The sequence below is a fragment of the Ceratotherium simum genome, chromosome 35 (assembly GCF_057802395.1).
Source record: "Ceratotherium simum simum isolate JZ-2026a chromosome 35, ASM5780239v1, whole genome shotgun sequence".
Classification (NCBI taxonomy): Eukaryota; Metazoa; Chordata; class Mammalia; order Perissodactyla; family Rhinocerotidae; genus Ceratotherium; species Ceratotherium simum.
In genome coordinates, this window is record NC_141934.1 from 15,963,139 (window position 1) to 15,985,038 (window position 21,900).

Below are 21,900 nucleotides of genomic sequence, written 5' to 3' on the forward strand. Positions count from 1 at the left end.
TAAAGTTGCCCCTTCCATATGGCAGTCACTTTTGATTGATTGGCTTTTGCCATATTTTCCTGGTGAATCCTGGGTTAGAAGGAATCAGAAACTTCTCTTTTTCTACCACAGCGTGTGTGTCTTAGTGCTAAGTGGGTGGGCATGGGGAGCTTGGGTTTGGCTCGTGGCTGGATAGGCAAATATGTGAGCTGCACATTGATTGTCAGTATCATGTAGGTTCAAAATCAATGGCTCGAGAAGCAATTTCTCATTTAAAATTGACTTGCTTGATGTGTAACTGGATTCCTTTCCTCTTTTAGGTAATCACAGACCTGGAGGAGCAACTGAACCAGCTGACTGAGGACAACGCTGAGCTCAACAACCAAAATTTCTACTTGTCCAAACAACTTGATGAGGCTTCTGGTGCCAACGATGAGATAGTACAGCTGCGAAGTGAAGTGGACCATCTCCGCCGAGAGATCACAGAGAGAGAGATGCAACTCACCAGCCAGAAGCAAGTAAGGGCAGTAAACAATGTCAGAGACCCCTGGAACCCTTTGATCCCTTTTAGATTTTAGAGTGAGTGCCTGGCTCATCTCTCCCAGGGGTTCCAGTACTGAGCCTTGTCCATTAAATGGGCTCTTTTTCGTAATCATGTCTGTGTTTCGAAGGCTTGGGAATTTTTAAAAATGGTCTTTAAAAGTATGCTGTTCTTCTTAATTTTGATTTAAAAAAAATTGAAAATAAAGTAGAATGTTCTGGGAGGCCAGTGTGAGCCACCTGACTTTTAAGCATGGTCTCTTCCCGCTAGCCTTGCTTTGGGTTCTGCCTATAAGATGGCAGCAGAAATGGCCCTTCATCCTATCTCATCTGGTCCCCTTTCTGGTAGAAGAAAAAGATAAGCTGTATTTCAGACCATAGTTAGAACTTGTGGTTTTCTGAAACTGATCTGACAAAAGTAACATCCAGGAAATCCTCATTTGATACAAGGCACAACTCAGTGGTACTGATTTGCAGACGATGGAGGCTCTGAAGACCACCTGCACGATGCTGGAAGAACAGGTCATGGATTTGGAGGCCCTGAACGATGAGCTGCTGGAAAAAGAGCGGCAGTGGGAGGCGTGGAGGAGCGTCCTTGGTGATGAGAAGTCCCAGTTTGAGTGTCGGGTTCGAGAGTTACAGAGGATGCTGGACACTGAGAAACAGAGCAGGTGGGACTTTCTGTTTGTAGAAAGCCGGTGACAGGCGACTATAGCAGGATCACCTGAAAGTTATGAACAGAGTGACCAACTGTCCCAGCTGGCCCAGGACTGAGCAGTTTCCTGAGACACAAGACTTTCAGTGCTGAAACTGGGAGACTCTTGGGCAAACCGGGATGGGTTGGTCATCCTCGTTGTAAATAGGGTGTCAGTTGAATTCTGTGGCAGTAGTTGGTGTTCATTTCCCCTGTGTAGAGGCCTCAGAGTAGAGCAAGGCAGATATCTCAGTGCTTTCCTTGCAGAAACTCTTTCCTCAGGTTTCTTATCGTTGTGACCATGTAGCAAGACCATCACCATTTTAATCCTGGTCACGTGTAATGCCAATCTTCTCTCTATACCAGAGTTCTCAACCTAAGCACTGTCGACAATTTGGGCCAGATAATCCTTTGTTGTGGGGGCTGTCTGTACATTTAGGATGTTGAACATCATCCCTGCTCTTTACCCACTAGATGCCAGTATCAGCCCCCTCCTCAAGTTGTGACACTAAAAATGTCTGCAGACATTGATGTCCCCTGGAGGGCACAATCGCCCCCAACTGAGAACAGCTGCTCTACAAGAATAGTTTTCTTTTCTTTTTCTTTTTTCTTGGTAGAATAGTAATAATAAGTTCAGGCAGTATCTTTCCTCTGCTTTTCCACTTTGGTTTTCACAGTTCCTCTCGCATAGAATTCCCTTCCTGCCGGGGCCGCGGAAGTGCAGGTTGTGTACTGTGTAGCTCTAGGCGGTGTCGTTCACACTGAAGACATCACAGATTTGAAGATTTATTATGACAGTTTCACAGCTCATAGCAGGAAAGTGTTTTGTTCTAACAAAATTGGTGTATTATGACAGTTTCCCAACAGATGGAAATAAATGGCCTTGAAGAACGGGTGCCTTTTTCCAGTTTGCACAAAGGCTCCCTATAAGCTAGAGTTAGCTCCTTCGTGTCCACACAACTGAATTGTGTCCCTCCTTCATAACCTTGCTAATGTCACCTTCCTCTGAAACATACCTTCCTGTGATGCTCTGAACTCTTTAAGCAAGATAAACTAGACATAGAAGTATCTATCATTTAGTTGGACTCTAGCAGACTCATTTTGGCATTTGCACATTGATGTGACCATAGTAGACTCATCAATGTGTTGGATGTTTAATCTATGCTAAGTCAGTTAAACTAGAAAAGATTGGAGGCAAAAGATGAGAACGCTTAAATTTCAAGAGAAACTGGTAGAAATATTCCTTTTTTGGGCATCCTCCCCCTCAGGGTATTTGCTGATGTGAGGGGCTGCTGGTTTAAGACCTCCTGCTCCTGCTTCCCCCCTGAACTCTTGGGTCCCCTGAGTCCTTACGGTCTGTTCTGGTTGCTTTCACACAGACCCCCTCCTTCTGCCCTCAAGTCCCGCTCCTATCCTAGCTGTTGCTAGAGTCCTTCACAGACAATTTTAGGGGTCAGAAGATGGCTTCAGCATCAAGAGATATACAACCACACATGGAAGGTATGATTATGGGCTGTGCCTAGGAAGACATTTCATGTATACTTTCAAGGGCAAGTGTGAAAGATCTTGGCTTTTCCCCCTTTTTTCCCACTATTTTGGTGTTATGTGGGATACTGAGATGAGTAAAATTTAATTCTTAATTCTTGTCCTCAAGAGGCTAAGAGTCTAGTGGAGGAGGTAAACTCTGCATTCAAATATTTATCACGTAAAACAGAGTGGGGTGTGCCAGGAGAGACGTACATTTATGCTTTGGATACAGAGCAAGGAGAGGTTACTTCTGGGAGGAGAAATTGGGAAAGGTTTTATGGAGGACATAGCCTTTGAGTTTATCCTTGAAGGCTGAGTAAGATTTGGGTTTGTAGGGTAGGGAAGGATAGTGTTGCCAGTAGAGGAGATTATACAAGGCCGGTATGCAGGTATCAAAAATAAGACCTAAGTGGGGGAAGGGAAGTGATTTTTCTAGTTTGCTTCTAGTTTTTCTGTTCTCTAACCTTATTTACAGATACATTCATCAGATTCAAGTTTCAGTTTCCTGATGAGCACCCAAAACACTTAACTTATTGCATATACTTTAAGGAGAAGAAATGTTTGCTCAAATGGCATCTCCCATGGTCCTCTGCACCCTGTAGTCCTTCAGTGGGACTTTATTCCACTTCTACTCCCATGGGAGGCTGTGATAGTCTTGACACATCCTATTCAGCCTAGTTGTATTAGGAAAATTGCCTTTTCCCCTTCAGGCTTTCCAAGTGAGTACTCCCAGGAACTTTACCTATTAAGAGTATTTTTACCCAAAGCCGAAAGTGGGTCACATCTTCACTCTGTAAGCAGTCAGAAAGCAGGACATAATTTGGAACTAGGAGCCAGGGTTGGGCATCTATCCAGCCTGCAGCCAGTTTGGTTGCTCATCAGGATTAGAGATGGGCCAGTTGCCTTTCTCTAGATCGGTGATGGTGTGTCTTCTGAAAGTGGGCCTGTGTTTTTCCGTTAGGGCAAGAGCTGACCAGCGGATCACCGAGTCACGCCAGGTGGTAGAGCTGGCAGTGAAGGAACACAAGGCGGAGATTCTCGCTCTGCAGCAGGCTCTCAAAGAACAGAAGCTGAAAGCTGAAAGCCTCTCCGACAAGGTCAGCGCCCATCCCTTCTGCCTTTTTGGAAAACGTATTCATTTCCTCCTTTTGGAAGGCATGCTTGACACAAATTCAAATGCAATCCATGGTCAACAGATTTCATACATACATTTACTTTACTTTCATACATACATTTACTGTAACCACTTACAGTAAATGTACGTTTACTCGGTAAACGTACATTTACTCCGTCTAGTAAAGTCACAGGGTTATGCTTTACCGTGGGACATCCTTGGTTGGCAAGAACGTGGGTGGGTGTGGTGGGTACTGGAGTATCACAGTCAGTTGGTGACTTCTTAATATCTGCCTGACTGGGCCCCTGAGGTGTGAATTTTGATCTGGGTACGCAACTCTCTTGTTTTCTGGCACTTGATTTCTAGAAGGCTTTATGGATTTAATGTTGAGCATCCTTGGGGAAGCGCTTGGTGGCAAGGACTAATGTTCACTGCATTGCTGCAGTAATAGGCAGCTCAGCCTCCCCGTGTTCCAAGTCCAGGAACATGATAGGGTCTGATGACAATACGAGTCCTCAGTATTTCACGTTGGAAATACATGTGTTCTGTCCATGTAGCACTCCATGGTATGTTTACAAAGTGATGTACTAGTGTTTTGGTGATTTCATCCAATAGTCTTGAAAAAGATTTGGAATAGGTACTTCGATGTTATAGATAACAAAAGTGAAGATCAGAGAAATTTTATGTATATACATAGCCTCACACAACACTTTTTCACACACAAACATACATATAAAGTAATAATCTGAATCTTGTATTTTGTCAACTCTTTGTTATTTCATGATTATAAAAGTAATTATTTGAAGTCATTGTGGAAGATATGGAAACTACAGAAAAATAAAGGGAAAAATGACTGGTAATTCATCACCACTGTTATATTGGTGAATTTGTTTGTAGTTTTTCTTTGCATGATATGTTTATGCCTATACGTAACACACATACACAACACATAAATATTTTTATAAATTTAGGTTCTTACTATATAAACAGCTTTATATCTTTTTTTAAAAACTATATAACTAGAGGCTTTTCCTGAGTTATTGAATATTTTTTGAACATGTAGTTCTAAAAACATTAATTGCACGGAAGTGCCTATTTTAATCATTTCACTTGTGTTGGAAATTTGAGCTTCTTCCAATTTTTTGCCATTATAAATAACACTGTGATCAACATAAATCTTTAGAGACATCCATGATTGTTTTCTTACCAGAATATCATAGAAATAAAGTGATTGGATTCAGGGGTAGAACTTGCCACTCAGGAACATTCCAGAGTTCCTTGATGCTGTCTTACTGTTTTTTTTTTCACAAGGAAAATAAATATATTATTTAGAGATAAATAAACTGTTTTGTGTTTAACTTGAAGAATTTTTTTTTCTATTTGACTGTTCTTAAAGTATTCTCTAGTAAAGTCCTACCTATCCTTTAAGTCTCTAGACATTCTGATACCATCTTTTCTTGATGACTGGTAATTCGGGATCAATTTCTCTTCTCCATATCAAAATTATCATGTGACAAAGCAGTCATTTTTTTGTTTGTATGTCTAGTTGTGGGCCACCCTCAGCTTGTGACTTCATGTAAGATCCTTGAGAGAGCTCGTCCATCCTTTTTTCCCAAAAGCCCCTGAGGTAATCCTGTGCAGGTAGTAAGCATTCAGCATATGATTATTTAATTAAATCCAGCCAAAGGAATCATTCTTTTAGAACTTGTCGCAGCTATTTATATGACCCATCCCTTAGAAATAATTCCTATCCTTACAGAATAACTTATATAAGGCTTGTCTATGACATGGACTTTTGTGATAAACTTTTAAAAAACAATATTTATATTCTGACCTTTAGAACTTGATTATTCTTCACATATGAAGGTTTGTGGATATTTGAAAAAGTCATTAGCATCTGACATTCCTAAATGTGGTATCATGGCCAATTTTTCCAAATGTCCAGCTCAATGACCTGGAGAAGAAACATGCCATGCTTGAAATGAATGCCCGAAGTTTACAACAGAAGCTGGAGACTGAACGAGAGCTCAAACAAAGGCTTCTGGAAGAGGTGAGTGTAAGACACCTGGTAAATAGAGCCAGGTGGAATTTCAAAAGTGAAAATTTATGTTCAGGTAGTCAGATCCAAATTAAACATTCAGATTTTGAAATTAGAATTTTTGAGGAAGGGGCCAGCCCTGTGGTGTAGTGGTTAAGTTTGGCACGCTCTGCTTTGGTGGCCTGGGTGTGTGGGTTCAGATCCCAGGCGTGGACCCACACCACTTGTCAGCCATGCCATGGCAGTGTCCCACGTATAAAATAGAGGAAGATTGGCGCAGATGTTAGCTCAGGGTAAATCTTCCTCAGCGAAAAAAAAAAAAATAATTAAAAAAAAAGAATTTTTGAGAAAGAGTAAGATGGTCACTTAATACTTTCTTGAAGGTATTTAACACATTAAAGAATGTGTCATGAAGGCCAGAGGGTCTCTGTCACTTGTGTTGTCTCACATTGTGCTTAATAGAGTATCAAGCGCATAGTGAGTATGTGCCAAGAGGAAGTTTATTAAATATACAGGTGAATGAATGTTGAGTTAAATTGTTCTTTAGAGTTAATATCCAGAGTATATTAAGTTACAAGCTGATAGCACATCCATGCAAATTAGCTTTATGCACAGGGCAGAGACTTGATCAGATTATGCTAAGTACCAAATTTCATGAAGACTTTTGAACATTCAGTTAGTTCAGTTAAAAAAAATTATGCCCTGCTTTTGAGACATAAAATGAAAAGCTCAAATGGATCTGCTAAACCCGTCCCTTCTGTTATTTCCTATACCTTTTAACAGAATTCTGAAAATTTCCATTTAAATTGATGACTACTCCCCACTCCCAAGCAAAGCCATATATGTTGAATCACTAATGATTCTGCTTTGTTTATTAGAATTGACCAACCAGGACAAACGTACTTGATAAAGATATTTAACAAGAAGTTGGACTCCAAGAGTGTTCTGTTTAATCCATAGGGAGCCTGACAGTTCAATTCACCAGATTACCTGTTTTAGTTAATTGAGATTTTATTGTATGATACCCATAACTCCCCAGGAGCTCTGTTAGTAGAAATAATATTGCTATGTTATTAAGTTTGGAAAGTGTGGTGAAAATTTTATAGGTGAGTATGAATGTTTTATAGAATGATACTTTAAAAAACATGGGTGGGAGTTTGGGAAAGTTTTGGAGATGATGGTTGTACAACAGTGTGAATGTACTTAGTGCCACTGAACTGTACACTTAAAAGTGGTTAAAATGGTAAGTTTTATGTGTATTTTACCACAATAAAAAATTTTAAAAATAAAATTAATTATATATATACATGGATGGGAAGTTCACCAAAGGCAGCACTAAGAACACTGTAATAGAAATTAAAAAACTACCTGGTGTTCAAAGAGAGAATTTTGGCCTTTTATCTGGAATGAATAGGCAGTGTCCCCACTTTGGACACTTGTTGGAAACAGAAAGAACAGACATAATCAATGATCTCGCCTGTCCTATTTTCCTTCCTCGGAAGGAGAGTTGGCCCTGATAGCTCAATACTTTGGTCCAAGGTTACATGGTGAGTCAGTGACAACGCTAGGAATAGAATGCTGGATTCAGTCCCCTCGTTCTCACTTCTAAACTGCGTGAGAACATTTCCAGTTTCTCAGTCTGTACCTCACAGATAGATTTTTGAGCACAGACATCTGGCTGACATTGAGTTTGAGGCAGATTTCGCTGACAGTTGAAACCATTATGAAACAAAGAATGATCTTCATTGTCCAAAATGTGGCTAGGATCCTTGGTTGTGGTGTGCACTTTATAAGCATGTGACCAAGGGCTTAACCTAGTGTCCTCTTCATGGGGTACAGAGACTTGAAAATGGGGCCAGAATCAGAGTCTCAGAGTTGGAAGTAATTTTTTTATGTCATCTAGTTCAAATTCCCAGCACTCGTGCCACTGTTCCCTTCATCCCTGCCCCTGGCCAACGTTACTAATGGGTCTTTCTCGCAAGTCTTTCCTCTTGGGCCTGAGATGGGCTCAGAAGCTTTTTCGACATGGCACTTTACGGCCACTATCAGTCCATTGGAAGTAACGCCAGAGATGAAAGTCCATTTGCTAATCCTGGTCAAATTAATCTCTTGTCCAAGATAGAGAATCCCTTCCCCAACATTCCTCACAGGTGAGCCTTCTTGAACCTTCGCCTCAGTACTTACAGTGACTTTCACATTCCAACCCATTTTTTTCAGCAACTCTAATTCTTAGAAAGTCCTTGCTTATTTTGAACTAAAGCCTGTAACGTCCACACATGGATTCTATTAGGTTGAAACGTTTGACAATTGAGAGTAGTCTGATATTTCCAACCAAAATAGGAGATTAATATTGATTAGTAATCAAATACTTGATTATTAATCAAAATAATTAACATTTAGTTAGAACTTAATATGTGCCAAGTGCCTTTCTGAGTACTTTATGTGAATTAACTCATATAGTCCTTGTGACAATTCTGTGAGATAATGACTTTTGTTATCTCCATGACAGTGGATTAGATATCAAGTAGCTCTCTCACTCCAAATCTCCTTCTCTTTTTTCAATGAAACGTTTTGGGTCCCTCCCAATTTGGGATGTTCTTTTCTGGTAGATTTATCTTTCCAAAGACAGTTTCTAGAGGGCCATGTGGTCTGAACGGCATGGAATACAGGGGGATATCTCCATCTCCATTCTGGGCTCTGTAGGCCTCTGCCAATGGCCCGGGCTCTTTGGGTAGCTTTATCACACTGTTGACACCCATTGATCTGTTAAGTCACCACCCACCCTTCCACAAGTGTGTGTGTGTTTTTCAACGTCTTTGCGTTCTGTATTTATTCAGTTCATGTTTTAAAGAATACCATCCTATTGAACTTTCTCTTGTTGGTTTTGATCCATATTTCCAGCCACCAGGGTTGTTTCATGCTCTCGTTATGTCATCCAACTCCTTCATGCTTCCTCCCAGTCTCCTGTCACCCTTGTAAAATTGTTGGACAGATCTAAGCACATAGCTAAAGCCTCCTTTCAGTCTAATGCTGACCCATGAATAGCCTCCATTTGCCTCTCTCTGGGAGATGGTTTTGAAAAACATTTCACTGAGCACGAATGTCACTTGTAGCTGCTTTTTATTATAGTAAATAAGCAGCCTATTTCTTGGAAAGCTAGTGGACAGTTGATGTGTTTATTCTAGAAAAATATTTTGGGCCTGGCTGTCACCAAACAGATTCTTGTCCCCGGCACTTGTTTCTCTGCCTCCTGCCTAGCAATTAACGTTGTCCTAAAATAGTGGGAAGAAACCAAAGAGGGTAATTTGTGGAAGAAATCACTTGTGCTGCAGGGGACTGATAGGTCCCTTTAAGAGGTTATCTTAGCTATTTTCTTTCTTTCTTTTTTTCCTGTGTTTTTGGGGGTTCTGTGGTTTGATTCAGAAATTCCAGGTTGGCACACGGGCCAGGGGGTCTCTGGCTAGTAACAGTATCTCTTGCTTGATGGAGGCCTGATAGGGAAGAGGCTGGCGGAGAAGGTTGGGATGGGAAAGGCAGATGGGAAGGGGAGAGGAGAGCACCTGAACTGGACAGAGGGAAGAAAGAAGGACAAAGGGGATAGCACTAAAATTCATTGAGCGCCTGCTGTATGCTGGGCACTGTGCTCAGGATGTCACCAGTGAGGGCAGGTATTATACCCTTTTTCAGAGGAAGATCATGAGGCCCCTGAAATTAGTTTGGTAATTGGAACAGAGGCCATGTGAGCATCCCATGGTCGTATGGCTGATACGTGTTAAAGTCAGGATTTAAACCAGGGTCTCTAACATTCTAAAGCCCAGGTTTGTTCCACTACACCATGAGCCTCAAGGAATCAGCTACCTCTGAAGAGGAAGGGCAGATGAGGAGTAGAAATGGAAAGAAAACTAAAACATAGGTGGAGGGAAACGAAGTTAAGACGGAGAGGGTCAGCAAGAGGTCGTCATGGCTCTCAGCCTGCTGGGGATGGAAGCACTGAGATTTGCCATTGCCTGTTGGGAAAGTCTTGTGGTAATGTTTATTGCTCTTCAGTAGCTCTCTGTCTTTAGGTCTGCAGAGGGTCTAGTCCACCAGGGAAGAGAGTATTTGGGCCACTGCTAGCGTGGTTAAGACTGTAAACCAGGGGTTGGATGAAATCAAGCAGCATCTTGTCAGATAGCTGCTGTCTCCTGCTTTGTAGAAACAGAAGCATTTTAGGAAAGAAAGCTATAAAATCAGTATCTTTATAACCTGCCCTATTTTCTTGTTGACTCCCATTATAAAAACTGGGGAGAGATTTCCAGCACAAAACTATTTCCAGTATACTAAATTGAAATTTTTTTTCTGGGTTTTGCCAACACTCGTACTGAATCTGGGATCTTCCTCTTCTTTCCTCCCCACACTGTAGAAGTATCTCCTACGACTGTGGCTATTTGTTTGCTTGTTGGGGTCCCTCTCCCTGATGGGGCACTCTTTCAGTTGGAGGTGATGTGATTCCCCTTATGTATTCCACACTGCCCATGCAAAGTGATTCCTCATAATAGCAATTGAGATATTAAAAACAAAAAATAAGGACAAATTGGAACTTAGTTGTCATGGTAGTAAGTCTCACTGCCTTAGATGTCAACTCAGATGGCCTAGACTCTTAAGTACCAAAATTAACTGCCAGCTCTGACTGGGAAGGCCAGACCCACCAGCCTGGACGTTCTGTTACAGTGGGCATCCTGTGACTTGCTGGCCATGCAAGATTTCTGTGCAAATTCTTTTTAACCATGCATGCATCATTTTGGAGTAGAAGACAATTGGCAATTCTGGAATGAGATGGTTTGAAAAGGCGAACTTTTGGTGCCATGCCTGAAATTAGTTTGGTAATTGGAACAGTGAGGGAACAAGATGTATTGTGTGTGATATCGAGCCTCTCTCCGGCCTTTCTCCCCACTAGCAAGCCAAATTACAGCAGCAGATGGACCTGCAGAAGAATCATATTTTCCGTCTGACTCAAGGGCTGCAGGAAGCTCTAGATCGGGCTGATCTGCTGAAGACAGAAAGGAGTGATCTGGAATATCAGCTGGAAAACATTCAGGTGAGAACCAGCAGAGGGAATTTACTTAAAAATGGTCTGCAGGGCCTGGCCCGGTGGCGTAGTGGTTAAGTTCATGAGCTCTGCTTCTGTGGCCAGGGGTTCAGGGGTTCAGATCCCGGGCGTGGACCTACACACCACTCATCAAGCTATGCTGTGGCGGCATCCCGCATACAAAATAGAGGAAGATTGGCACAGATGTTAGCTCAGGGCCAGTCTTCCTCACACACACACAAAAAATGTCTGCAGAGGCAAAGCATGATGGCTGAAAGCCATCTGGAGAAATGGTCAGTATCTTTATGTTGTGTACTGTTGTGTATTTTCTCCAATATTTCATTATAAAAATTTTCTAACATTCAGAGAAGTTGGAAAATTTCTATAATGACCACTCCCTAGATTTTAATATTAGTCATTTGCTATTTTTACTTTTTCACATATCTGTCCATCCATCCTCCGTCTTTGTTTTTTAGCAGTAAGATTAGGACTAAGTAAATAAATATTGATCCAGTGCATTTGTGTTGAATTTTCATATGCTAATATCCTAACGACTTTCTTTTTTATTTTCTTAAAGTACCAAATTTAAAAGTATCCTTCTTTCTGGGTCTGAGGTTATTTTTGTTTTCGTGAATTCTAGGTTCTTTATTCTCATGAAAAGGTGAAAATGGAAGGCACCATTTCTCAGCAAACCAAACTCATTGATTTTCTGCAAGCCAAAATGGACCAACCTGCTAAAAAGAAAAAGGTGGGTCAAAGTGTTTGAAAAGGGGAGAATTGACAGTTTGTCTCGATCCTATGATTCAGTGTATACTGTGGTTGATAGATCATCCTAGGAACATCGAAGAGAACAAAGTGCACATTTTTTTGTTTTGTTTGGGTTGAAAAATAGGTTTTGAGATGATCAGAATAGCCCTTAAAGAGAGGATATCATTATGAAGTCTGTAACAAACTATTTTCTGTTCATGGACTTTAAAATTGTGGTGTCTGTTAAGGCAGGATTTTTTTTCCCTAAGCAGCTGGAGCGGGGGTGGTATGCAGAGAGAAAGGTTGATACATAGGTAGGCGTCCAGGACTTCAGAGGGAGTAGCAGGTCCCATGTCTGGGACTTTAGGGAGAGAGGGATTCTCAGGTCATCTATATGGGACTCTAGAAAAGACTAGAAATCATCTGGCCCAGTCCTTTTGTTTGATTGGCTCACAAAGAGACTGGGAGCCAGATTGTTGAAATGACCCACATAAAGTGCCTGATTGATAGCTATACCCTCCACCAAGTACTGCTCCATCCCTTTAAAATTGTTACAGACAAACAGATTAAAAACCATGGCCCAAAAAAGAAAAAAACCACCGTGGACAGGGTTATATGTATATGCACGAGGGAAGATTTCTAATGAGCCCAAAACATGCTTCCCTAGACCACTGAAGCCCTCCTCCTGGGTTTGGCCAAGTGTTCGCAGTTCACAAGGGCCTCTAAGGAGCTCGCAGTTTCCTTCCAAAGGCATTTGTACACAGAGTAGCAGTGGCAGCGGTTTTGCAGGAAAGGCCTCTGATGACTTGGAATAGTGAGGAGTGGATGGAAGTGGGCAGTTGGTCCCAGTGGATCCCGATGCTCTTGTACTATAAGGAGACGAGAGCGACACTCAGAAGCAGCCTGCTACTAAGTGGTGGCTGTAGGGGAAGGATTTTCTTGTGTCTCGTGTGACTGTATGTGCTTGTTATGCTTATGAGATTTAATCTTTTTTATTTTTAGCAGTGGACTGTTATCTGATTATGTCACTTGATATAGTTAGGGTGTTTCCTTTTTTTTTTTCTGTTAATTTTTTTTCAGTTGCTTTTTTCTGTTTTTCTTTTTTCTTCATGTACAGTACATGTTCCATTTGCATTTTTTTAAGTATGCCCCTTGTTTTGACATCGTTTTAGTATTCAATTTTTTTGCTTCCTTTTTTTAAAACGCGCATCTCTGTGTCTTGTAACTAAGCATCATGAGACAAATTCAAGGCAAGAGTGATTTCTGAACCATCTCTCCTGACTCCATCCTCCACTTCCATTTTTTGAGGGTAAAGACTCAGGAAATGGCTCTCCTTGGAAATGCTAAAGGAAGAGGTGGTGGCAATTGAAGCGTCTTTAAGCCTCTTGGTGAAAACTCCGCACCCCTATTTTTTTCCAGCCGGCTGGAATGGCTGTGGCTCAGTCTCCCCCTCCCCCTTCACATGCCATTTTTACTAAATCGCTTCCAGTGAGTATGCTCCCGGCTTTCGTGGTTTGCTTGTCCCCGAGTCACAGTTCCTTTAGCTAGTTTAAAGTGCCAGTTTCCAGGAGTTAGGAGATATCTCTGTTTCCATTGCTAGGGTTTATTTAGTCGACGGAAAGAGGACCCTGCTTTGCCCACACAGGTTCCTCTGCAGTACAATGAGCTGAAGGTGGCTCTGGAGAAGGAGAAAGCTCGCTGTGCAGAGCTAGAGGAAGCCCTTCAGAAGACCCGCATCGAGCTCCGGTCCGCCCGGGAGGAAGGTAGGGGCACTCTCTACACAAAGGGCTGTGGAAAAGGCAGAGGACCGATCTCAAGGAGATTGGTCGTACTAGTTGAGCATCTGTATCTATGGCCCATGTGCTTTCAGTCCAGACGTCCCAAGTCTGAAAAATTCACAGCATCCTTGGCTTTGCCGATTTGGCATGATGTGTGTCCTTTTGGTCTCGGGTCCTTGAAAGACAGCCCAGGGGCGGTCCACTTGGTTTGGTCCTCCTGGTGACCCAGCTAACCAAAAGGCCTTGGACTGGTCTCTCTCCAGCTGCCCACCGGAAAGCCACAGACCACCCGCACCCATCTACGCCAGCCACCGCGAGGCAGCAGATCGCCATGTCTGCCATCGTGCGGTCACCCGAGCACCAGCCCAGTGCCATGAGCCTGCTCGCCCCGCCATCCAGCCGCAGAAAGGAGTCTTCAACTCCAGAGGGTACGTTCTCAAGGGGCCATTGGGGTTTTCTTGAAATTTTTTTTAATGCAGACATACGGTAAAAATAATAAGAAATAAAACTAAAGGATAAAAAGTAAGAAATAGGTCTTCTCCCCACACCCCATCCCAGTTCCCTTACTCAAAGTCAACAGTTATATTCTTCCTGCCTTAGTTCATGCATGTAACCACATGTTATTCATGTATCTGTTATTATACATGTATATTTAAAGAGTGAGAAAATATGCATATTTTTCTCAGCCCTTTTTTCTTTTATAAATATCATAGCACACTATGCTATACTCTGCAAAACACCTTTCCTCTTTTAGTTAAAATGTTATCTTAGAGTATTTCTTATTAACACATATGGATCCACTTCAAACTTTTAAAGGGCTGCATAATATTCCATGGTATGGATATATGATTCATCTGTTAAACCAGACCCCTGTTGATGGGCATTTAGGTTATTTCCAATTCCTCGTTACCATAAACACCCTGTAGTGAACATCCTGCACCTCTGTGGGCATTATGGCTATAGGATAAGTTCTTGGGAAATGAATTGTCAGGTTAAAGATTATGTGTGTTTTGAGTATTGGTAGTTTGTGCAAATTTATATTCCTACCAGCAGCTTAAGGAGTTTTCTTTGTGGTCTCAAAAGTAGTCTGTTGACCTAGAGATGAAAAAGACTTAAAAAAAAAAAGGCCAAGGAAGGTGGTTTGGAAAGTCTTAGAGAGATTGGGGTAGAGCTGTGGGTTAGCATCATGGTGTCACAGTCAAACCTACTTTAGTTGTATAGAGCAGCTACCGAGTCGTTCCTAATACTCCAGGCACCTCCCCTGGGTGTGTTGCATGTTAACAGTTTCAAAGCGCATATGTGTTCTTTATTCCTCACAACTTTCTGATAAAGGAGGGGGATGATGTTATATGGAGAACACAATTTGGATTCAGAAGTTTGGATCCTGAGCTTTTCTCTCTGTTTAAAGCTGCCTTTAACTAGTTCTAGCTCACTATTGAGAGGGGGCCTATTAAATAGAAAAAAAATCAATCTTGTTAATTTTAACAGCCTGGAATATAAATGTAAGACTCAATACTTGGAGGCTTAAAAGTTGAGTTTTTAACAAAAGGAGAATTTTCATGAAGGAACTGGACATGAAGGGAGAATTCTTCCATCAGTTTATATATTTCATAATTAGAAATTCTATAATTTATAATAGTGATTTTAAACTGCATTCTGAAAAGCTCTAGATAGAAGATTTCATTTGGAAAACAAAGCTTTCATGACTAAAATATTTATAAACATTTGGCTTAAAAGCATGTGTTTCTTTATGCCCACAAACATCTATGCTATCGTATAGCCAATCTCTTACCAGTAATATGTCCTTAAAAAAACCCTAATTCCTAATAACTTGATAATGGAGATTTTGAGTTAATTCATGTAAATCTAGATGCATCTGTTAGTGTTATAAATAGTTTCACAATCTGTAACTAACCTGCTCTAATGGTTTTTTAATAGCTTATTCAGATAAATTGACATACCATACAATTCACTCATTTGAAATGTAGAATTCATTGTTTTTTATTAAGTTCATAAGGTTGTGCCACCATCACATTCTAGTTTTTGAACATTTTTGGCCCCACCTTTCCCCTCTAAAAACGACTCTAATCCGTTAGCAGTCACTTCCCACTTCTCCCTCTGCCCAACCTCTGGCAACCACTGATCTGCTTTCTGTCTCTATGGATTTGCTATTCTTGACATTTCATATAAATGGAATCATACCATATGTAGTCTTTTGTGTCTGCCCCCTTCTTTCACTGAGCATCACATTTTTTGTTTTATTTTTTTTGTGAGGAAGATCAGCCCTGAGCTAATATCCAATACCAATCCTCCTCTTTTTTGCCGAGAAAGATTGGCCCTGGGCTAACATCTGTGCCCATCTTCCTCTACGTTATATGGGACGCGGCCACAGCATGGCTTGACAAGCGGCGCGTGGGTGCGCGCCTGGGATCCGAATCTGCGAACCCCGGGCCGCGAAGCAGAGTGCGCGCACTTAACCGCTATGCCAGCGGGCCGGCCCCAGAGCATCATGTTTTTGCGATTCATGTTGCAGCATGTAGCAGTACTTCTTTTTTTATGGCTGAATAATATTCTATTGTATGGAAATCACATCTTGTTTATCTGTTAATCCATTGATGGACATTTGGGTTGTTTCCATTTTTTTGGCTATCATAAATAATGCTGCTATGAATATTTGTGTACAAATTTTTGTGGCTACATATGTATTCAATTTTCTTGAGTATATACTTAGGAGTAGAAATTGCTGGGTCATATGGTAGTCCTATGTTTAGCTTTACGAGGGACTACCAAACTGGATTCCAGAGTGGCTGCAGCCGTTTATATTCCCACCAGCAATGTATGAGAATTCCATTTCTCGACACCCTCACCAACGCTTGTTGTCCATATTTTCGATTCTAGACAAGCTTGTGAGGGTGAACTAGTATCTCATTGTGGTTTTGATTTGCGTCTCCCTAATGACTAATGATGTTGAGCATCTTTTCATGTGCTTGTTGGCCATTTATTTATCTTCTTTGGAGAGATGTCTGTTCAAATCCTTTTTCCATTTTTCAATTGGGTTGTCTTTTTGTTATTGCATTGTAGGAGTTCTTTATAGATTCTGTCTACAAGTTGCTTGTCAGAGATATGATTTGCACATGTTTTTTCTCATTCTGTGGGTTGTCTTTTCACCTTCTTAATGGTGTCGTTCATAGCACTCTAACGATTTTTTAAAACATTTTCCTCCAGAATTCAGTCGGCGTCTTAAGGAGCGCATGCACCACAACATTCCTCACCGATTTAACGTAGGACTGAACATGCGAGCCACAAAGTGCGCTGTGTGTCTGGATACTGTGCACTTTGGACGCCAGGCATCCAAATGTCTTGGTAAGAGCAGCAGCTGTGCATTTGTGCGGTGGGCACATATGCATCTCCACCTAAAAAAATCTATCCGATGGAGGTGGTTTTTTTTTTCCTTTTTAAATTCCTCATCATATAGTGCATTCATTTTCAAGCTTTTCGTTTCAGTGGGAGGACGCCCTTTTTCCCCTGATAAATGAGTGCGTTTATACACGTTTTCAGCTCCTGTCTCCACCCCCCTTGCAAAATGCCCTGGGCCATGCTAATTTCCAGCCCTCTCTTCATCAGGCTGGTCTCTGCCTGCCTTTAGGCTGTGTGCTGGCTCCAAGTGAAACATGCAAATGTGTCCTTTACACACCTGTTTGTGGCAGCCTGGGAGAAGCCAGGAAAATTGGGTCCAGGGTGCTTGGCTCTCGTTTTCTCTCTGTAGGGGCCTGGCTCCTGGGAAAGCTTAGGGACTACCTGGATGGCAGGGCCAGACTGTCGGGCCCGGCAGGGGGTTGGCGGGCGGAGGAAGGGAATGGTCCAGGATCAGCCCAGCGTGTCTTCAGGTGGTTCACTGCTTTTCCCTAGAATGTCAGGTGATGTGTCATCCCAAGTGCTCCACGTGCTTGCCAGCTACCTGTGGCCTGCCAGCCGAATATGCCACGCACTTCACCGAGGCCTTCTGCCGTGACAAAATGAACTCCCCGGGCCTCCAGACCAAGGAGCCCAGCAGCAGCTTGCACCTGGAAGGGTGGATGAAGGTGCCCAGGTACCGTTGCAGGGTGGCCTGGGCCGGGGCAGGTGCTGGTGAAGCATGGCAGAATGTGCCACCCCAAAATATGCCAGTTGGGGTTAAAAATTACTTTGAGCTAAAGGCACTTGAAAAACGGCACGTACAAGAAGGACACTCTGACCTCCCCTTTATCTTCTTGAAAATAGGAGGTAAAACTCCCGTCTAAAAGCTGCCCTTCCTATACCAAGAGGAAAGAAGCATTCTTATCACCAGAGGCAGGGAGTCAAGGCCGGCCGAGAGAAATCTGTGCCAACAGACCTTGTTAAAGAGACTCTCGTCTTCCTTTAGCTTTCCCGTACATTTTAGTTACTTTTTCACAACTACTACTCTTTGTTCAACCTAGTATACAAACACTTGGGTCTTTATTTTCTTGTGGAGATGCCCATGTACATATAAAATAAAATTTGTAGGCTTTTCTCCAGTTCCTCTGCCTTAGATGGGTTGAATCCCTAGGCCAGCCACAGAACCTGGAAGAGTAGAAGGAGGCTTTTCCTCCCTGCTCTGGCACTTCCGTTCCTGATGCTTTCTAGGGAACCGTCTTTTCTAGGGAAGATTCCCTCCCCATCCCCTCCTTCCTCCCGCCTGATTCTTCTGAGTTCAAACATCTCTTCGTTGCCGTCTCTGTTTCCCAGGAATAACAAGCGAGGACAGCAAGGCTGGGACAGGAAGTACATCGTCCTGGAGGGATCCAAAGTCCTCATTTATGACAGCGAAGCCAGAGAAGGTAAATTCATGATTCAGGGGGAATTTCATTGCACGTGGTTGACCCAGGTCTCCCAGTCTCGGCGTGAAGGCTTGGTCTTTTGGACTGCGTTGCAAGCCTTCTACGATTTTCCATTTTTGAAAACTAAAACCCAGATGACTTCGCTAAAGGTTATTGGTACGATACTCACATCTATAGGTCTCCCCTCTGAAGAACCTGCAGGGTGCTGCCCTGAAGATTCTACCTGCTAATACACCTTCAGAGAACTTCTGCCTCAGTCAACTAACCCATAAATCCGCATCGTCATCCGAAATTTGACTGTGCTACTCATCTGACACACTTTATTTTTTTTTATCTTCCCTCTCCGCCTTCTCTGCACACCTCTTCCCTCCTCCTTTGTTCTCGTGCGCCTCTCTTTCCATGCATGCTGTCTCTTGCCCCCTCTCTCTCTCTCTCCCTCTCTTTTCCCCTTGTTCTCGTTCCTGTTCTTTTGTTTTTCTTTCTGTGCTGCCTCTTTGCACCAAGCTGGACAGAGGCCCGTGGAAGAATTTGAGCTGTGCCTTCCCGACGGGGACGTATCTATTCATGGCGCCGTTGGTGCTTCTGAACTCGCGAATACAGCCAAAGCAGGTGAGGAGAAGTGGGGGAGCCCCACTCTGGAGGTGGGCAGGGCTTGATAAATCAGCAAGGGCAGGAGGGGCACCTGGAGGACTGGCCTGCAGTGGAGGCCCAACTGCCTCAGCTCCCCCGTCTTAGCAGTAACTAGGACTCATGTGGCTTGGCACTGTCTCTGTATCTCAGGGCCGTCCCTCCCAGCGAGAGAGGGGGACCCCACACCCAACCCTCTGCTCTCTGTCAAATCTCCTAGATGTCCCATACGTACTGAAGATGGAATCTCACCCGCACACCACCTGCTGGCCCGGGAGAACCCTCTACTTGCTAGCGCCCAGCTTCCCCGACAAACAGCGCTGGGTCACCGCCTTAGAATCAGTTGTCGCAGGTGGGAGAGTGTCTAGGGAAAAAGCAGAAGCCGATGCTGTGAGTATACAAACGGGCGCAGGAGCTCGTCTTTCTAAAGGGGTCTGACTTGGTGCGACTCCCGTGGGCTGCCGTGATCTCCCTCGGGCTCCCTCTCTGAGGGGTGATGGCTGGAGACTGTCATGGCTGGGACTTTTGTGGTGATAGAGATACAGGCTCTGAGGTGGCTTGTCTGGCATCACGGGTCCTCCCCCCAGAGCCCTTTAGAACGGGGGAGTCAGCACCGTTAGCCAGCTCCTGGGGCGTGATAGATCTTGATTATGGCAACATAGCAGCAAACGTACTTATAAGGAAATCCTCTCTTGTTTACTCTCTTGAGTTTATTTGGTTTGAAGGCTTGCGTTAGAAGCATCTTGGCCACGAAGCAGCACAAAAGGCTACCGACAGCCACGTCTACTTCAGAAAGGCTTTTCATAACCTTCTCAGTTGCTTCCACACGATTTGTTCTTCCGTAGGCAGGTTTGAAATCCTACTCATCCTTAAGATGTTAGAAACGTAGGTGCCTTGATTGGCATCCCTCCTCCTAGAACATTCTAGGATACAAACAGCAGTCATCGCTCATTGGCGTTTTCTCCACCAAAGACCAAACAGCTCTTTTCAAACACTTAGGTCCTAATAAACACTTTAAGTGTTAACAATCGGAAAATTCTGAACCATGAGCCTCTTGATAGGAGCTTTGCTCACTGGGTAGACTTGTTTTGATGACCTGTTTTGTTGTCACCCATGGGAGCCTTTTACTGAAATCCACGTTCACATGTGTACAATAGGGCCATGACTGTGTTTTCTCCGAGCTTCTGCCTGCGTGGGTTCAGGTAAAGAGATTCAGAAGCTGTTGGTTTGCTGCTGACACTGTGCTTTGCACTTTCGCTGCAGCTTGGAGGGGAAGGAGCCTTCCATGTGGCTTATTAACTCTTTGCAGGTGACATCTCTTTAGCTTCAGCTTATTTCCTACCACAGAATGGCTCTCTACGTCTACGACGCTCAGTTATTTCTGAGTCCAAGCCGAGTTATAACTCCGATGCTAATTAACCACCATCCCAGAGATACTAATAACATTCACGTTTTGCCTTTTGAGCTCAGATCAAAAGACAGAGCGAGCCAAGAGCAGATGTGTGTTTCTGAGCATTTGCAGGAGTGACTTGTCTTTCTTCCCGGCATTAAACTTCTCTCGGGTCTTGTTTTTGTCTCTCTGGATGGTTTGGTCATGGACAGTTCAATCTTACCATGTACTCTTTTCTTTTTTTTCTTTCACGTATGCAAAGAAATTGCTTGGAAACTCCCTGCTAAAACTGGAAGGTGATGACCGTTTAGACATGAACTGCACACTGCCCTTCAGCGACCAGGTCAGGGTGTTTTTTGCACACTGTCAGCTAGTGTCTGGCCATTGTGACATGCAGTCAAGAAAGAGCCATGTCGGCTGTGTGGCTCTTACTGTTTGGGGTTGTGACAGTGACGTGATTCTGCTCACTTTCTGCCTTTGGACTTCTGCCCTTGCAGGTGGTATTGGTGGGCACCGAGGAAGGGCTCTATGCACTGAATGTCTTGAAGAATTCCCTCACCCACGTCCCAGGAATTGGAGCAGTCTTCCAGATTTACATCATCAAGGACCTGGAGAAGCTACTCATGATAGCAGGTGCGGGGCCAAGGACACGGCACTGTTTCTTCACTTTTAAGGGAAAGTATTTGAAAGCCAAATGTCATGCTTGTGAAACACAAAGGCAGGCCCTCCTGGTGGCAGGTTGGAGCAGAAGTGGCTCTTTCTTCTGTCTCCCTGTTGGTGCCCAAGCCGATGGCTCTCTGCTCAGATTCGGTTCCCTTGGTGTCCCATGTAGCGCAGTCTGACGCCCCTAAGAACATTGCACCGTTACGCTAGTGAAGAGTAGCGAGCCTCAGAGACTCGTTAACGGCAGACCCTTTGTCCTCATTGCGTCAGTGCCTCCGTGAGCCGTGACCTCTGAGAGCCTGCCTGCTCTGTTCATGCATTGTCTCTTATTTCTCTGTGACCTCTCAGAGACCCTTCGTCTAGAGTCACCACTGTTAACATTTTGCCACATTTTTTTCTCTCTCTCTTCCTACACATACATAGACACTAACTTTTTTTGAACTGTTTGAGAGTCATTTGCAGTGTGACCCCAAGTTCTGCAGCATATCGCTTAAGACCAGGGCATTCTCTCCCATAACCATGGCAAAAATTTTTTTCTCTCTCTTTATTGGTGGTACTATTTTTTTTTTCAAAGGAGAACAATCATTTATTGGCTCAGTGTTCAAAATATCCACAGTTAGGTCTTGTTTCAGGCACAGCTGGATGGATCCAGGGGCTGAAATAGTACGATCAGGAACTGGCTTTTCATGGTCTCTCAGCTCTTTTCTTCAGCTTCCTTACTTTGTTTCTTTCTTTCTTCTTGCTTGCTTTCCTTCCTTTCCTTCTTTCCTCCCTTCCTTCTTGACTTTATTCTTTAGATCAGTTTTAGGTTCAGAGCAAAATCGAGCAGAAAGTACAGCGAGTTCCCATACACCCTCTGCCCCCACACACGCACAGCCTTCCTGCTATCAACCTCCC

At 43.2% G+C, this 21,900-nt stretch overlaps 1 protein-coding gene across 13 annotated transcripts in view; it reads left to right on the top strand.

Annotated features, from left to right (window-relative positions):
* The window catches only part of CIT (citron rho-interacting serine/threonine kinase), a 158,497-nt gene that overhangs the window by 118,150 nt on the left and 18,447 nt on the right, over positions 1–21,900 (top strand). For 4 of the 13 annotated variants that reach the window (XM_087424126.1, XM_087424125.1, XM_087424127.1 and 1 more), the window contains 15 exons: positions 300–497; positions 970–1,190; positions 3,702–3,837; positions 5,800–5,904; positions 10,829–10,969; positions 11,601–11,708; positions 13,308–13,470; positions 13,749–13,913; positions 16,711–16,848; positions 17,395–17,575; positions 18,232–18,323; positions 18,828–18,932; positions 19,171–19,340; positions 20,603–20,683; positions 20,838–20,973. In XM_087424126.1, coding sequence (XP_087280252.1) covers positions 300–497; positions 970–1,190; positions 3,702–3,837; positions 5,800–5,904; positions 10,829–10,969; positions 11,601–11,708; positions 13,308–13,470; positions 13,749–13,913; positions 16,711–16,848; positions 17,395–17,575; positions 18,232–18,323; positions 18,828–18,932; positions 19,171–19,340; positions 20,603–20,683; positions 20,838–20,973 — 2,140 coding nt within the window. The remainder of the gene's footprint in view (positions 1–299; positions 498–969; positions 1,191–3,701; positions 3,838–5,799; positions 5,905–10,828; positions 10,970–11,600; positions 11,709–13,307; positions 13,471–13,748; positions 13,914–16,710; positions 16,849–17,394; positions 17,576–18,231; positions 18,324–18,827; positions 18,933–19,170; positions 19,341–20,602; positions 20,684–20,837; positions 20,974–21,900) is intronic. The other 9 variants (XM_004429922.3, XM_087424128.1, XM_004429923.3 and 6 more) reach the window with 3 other exon arrangements.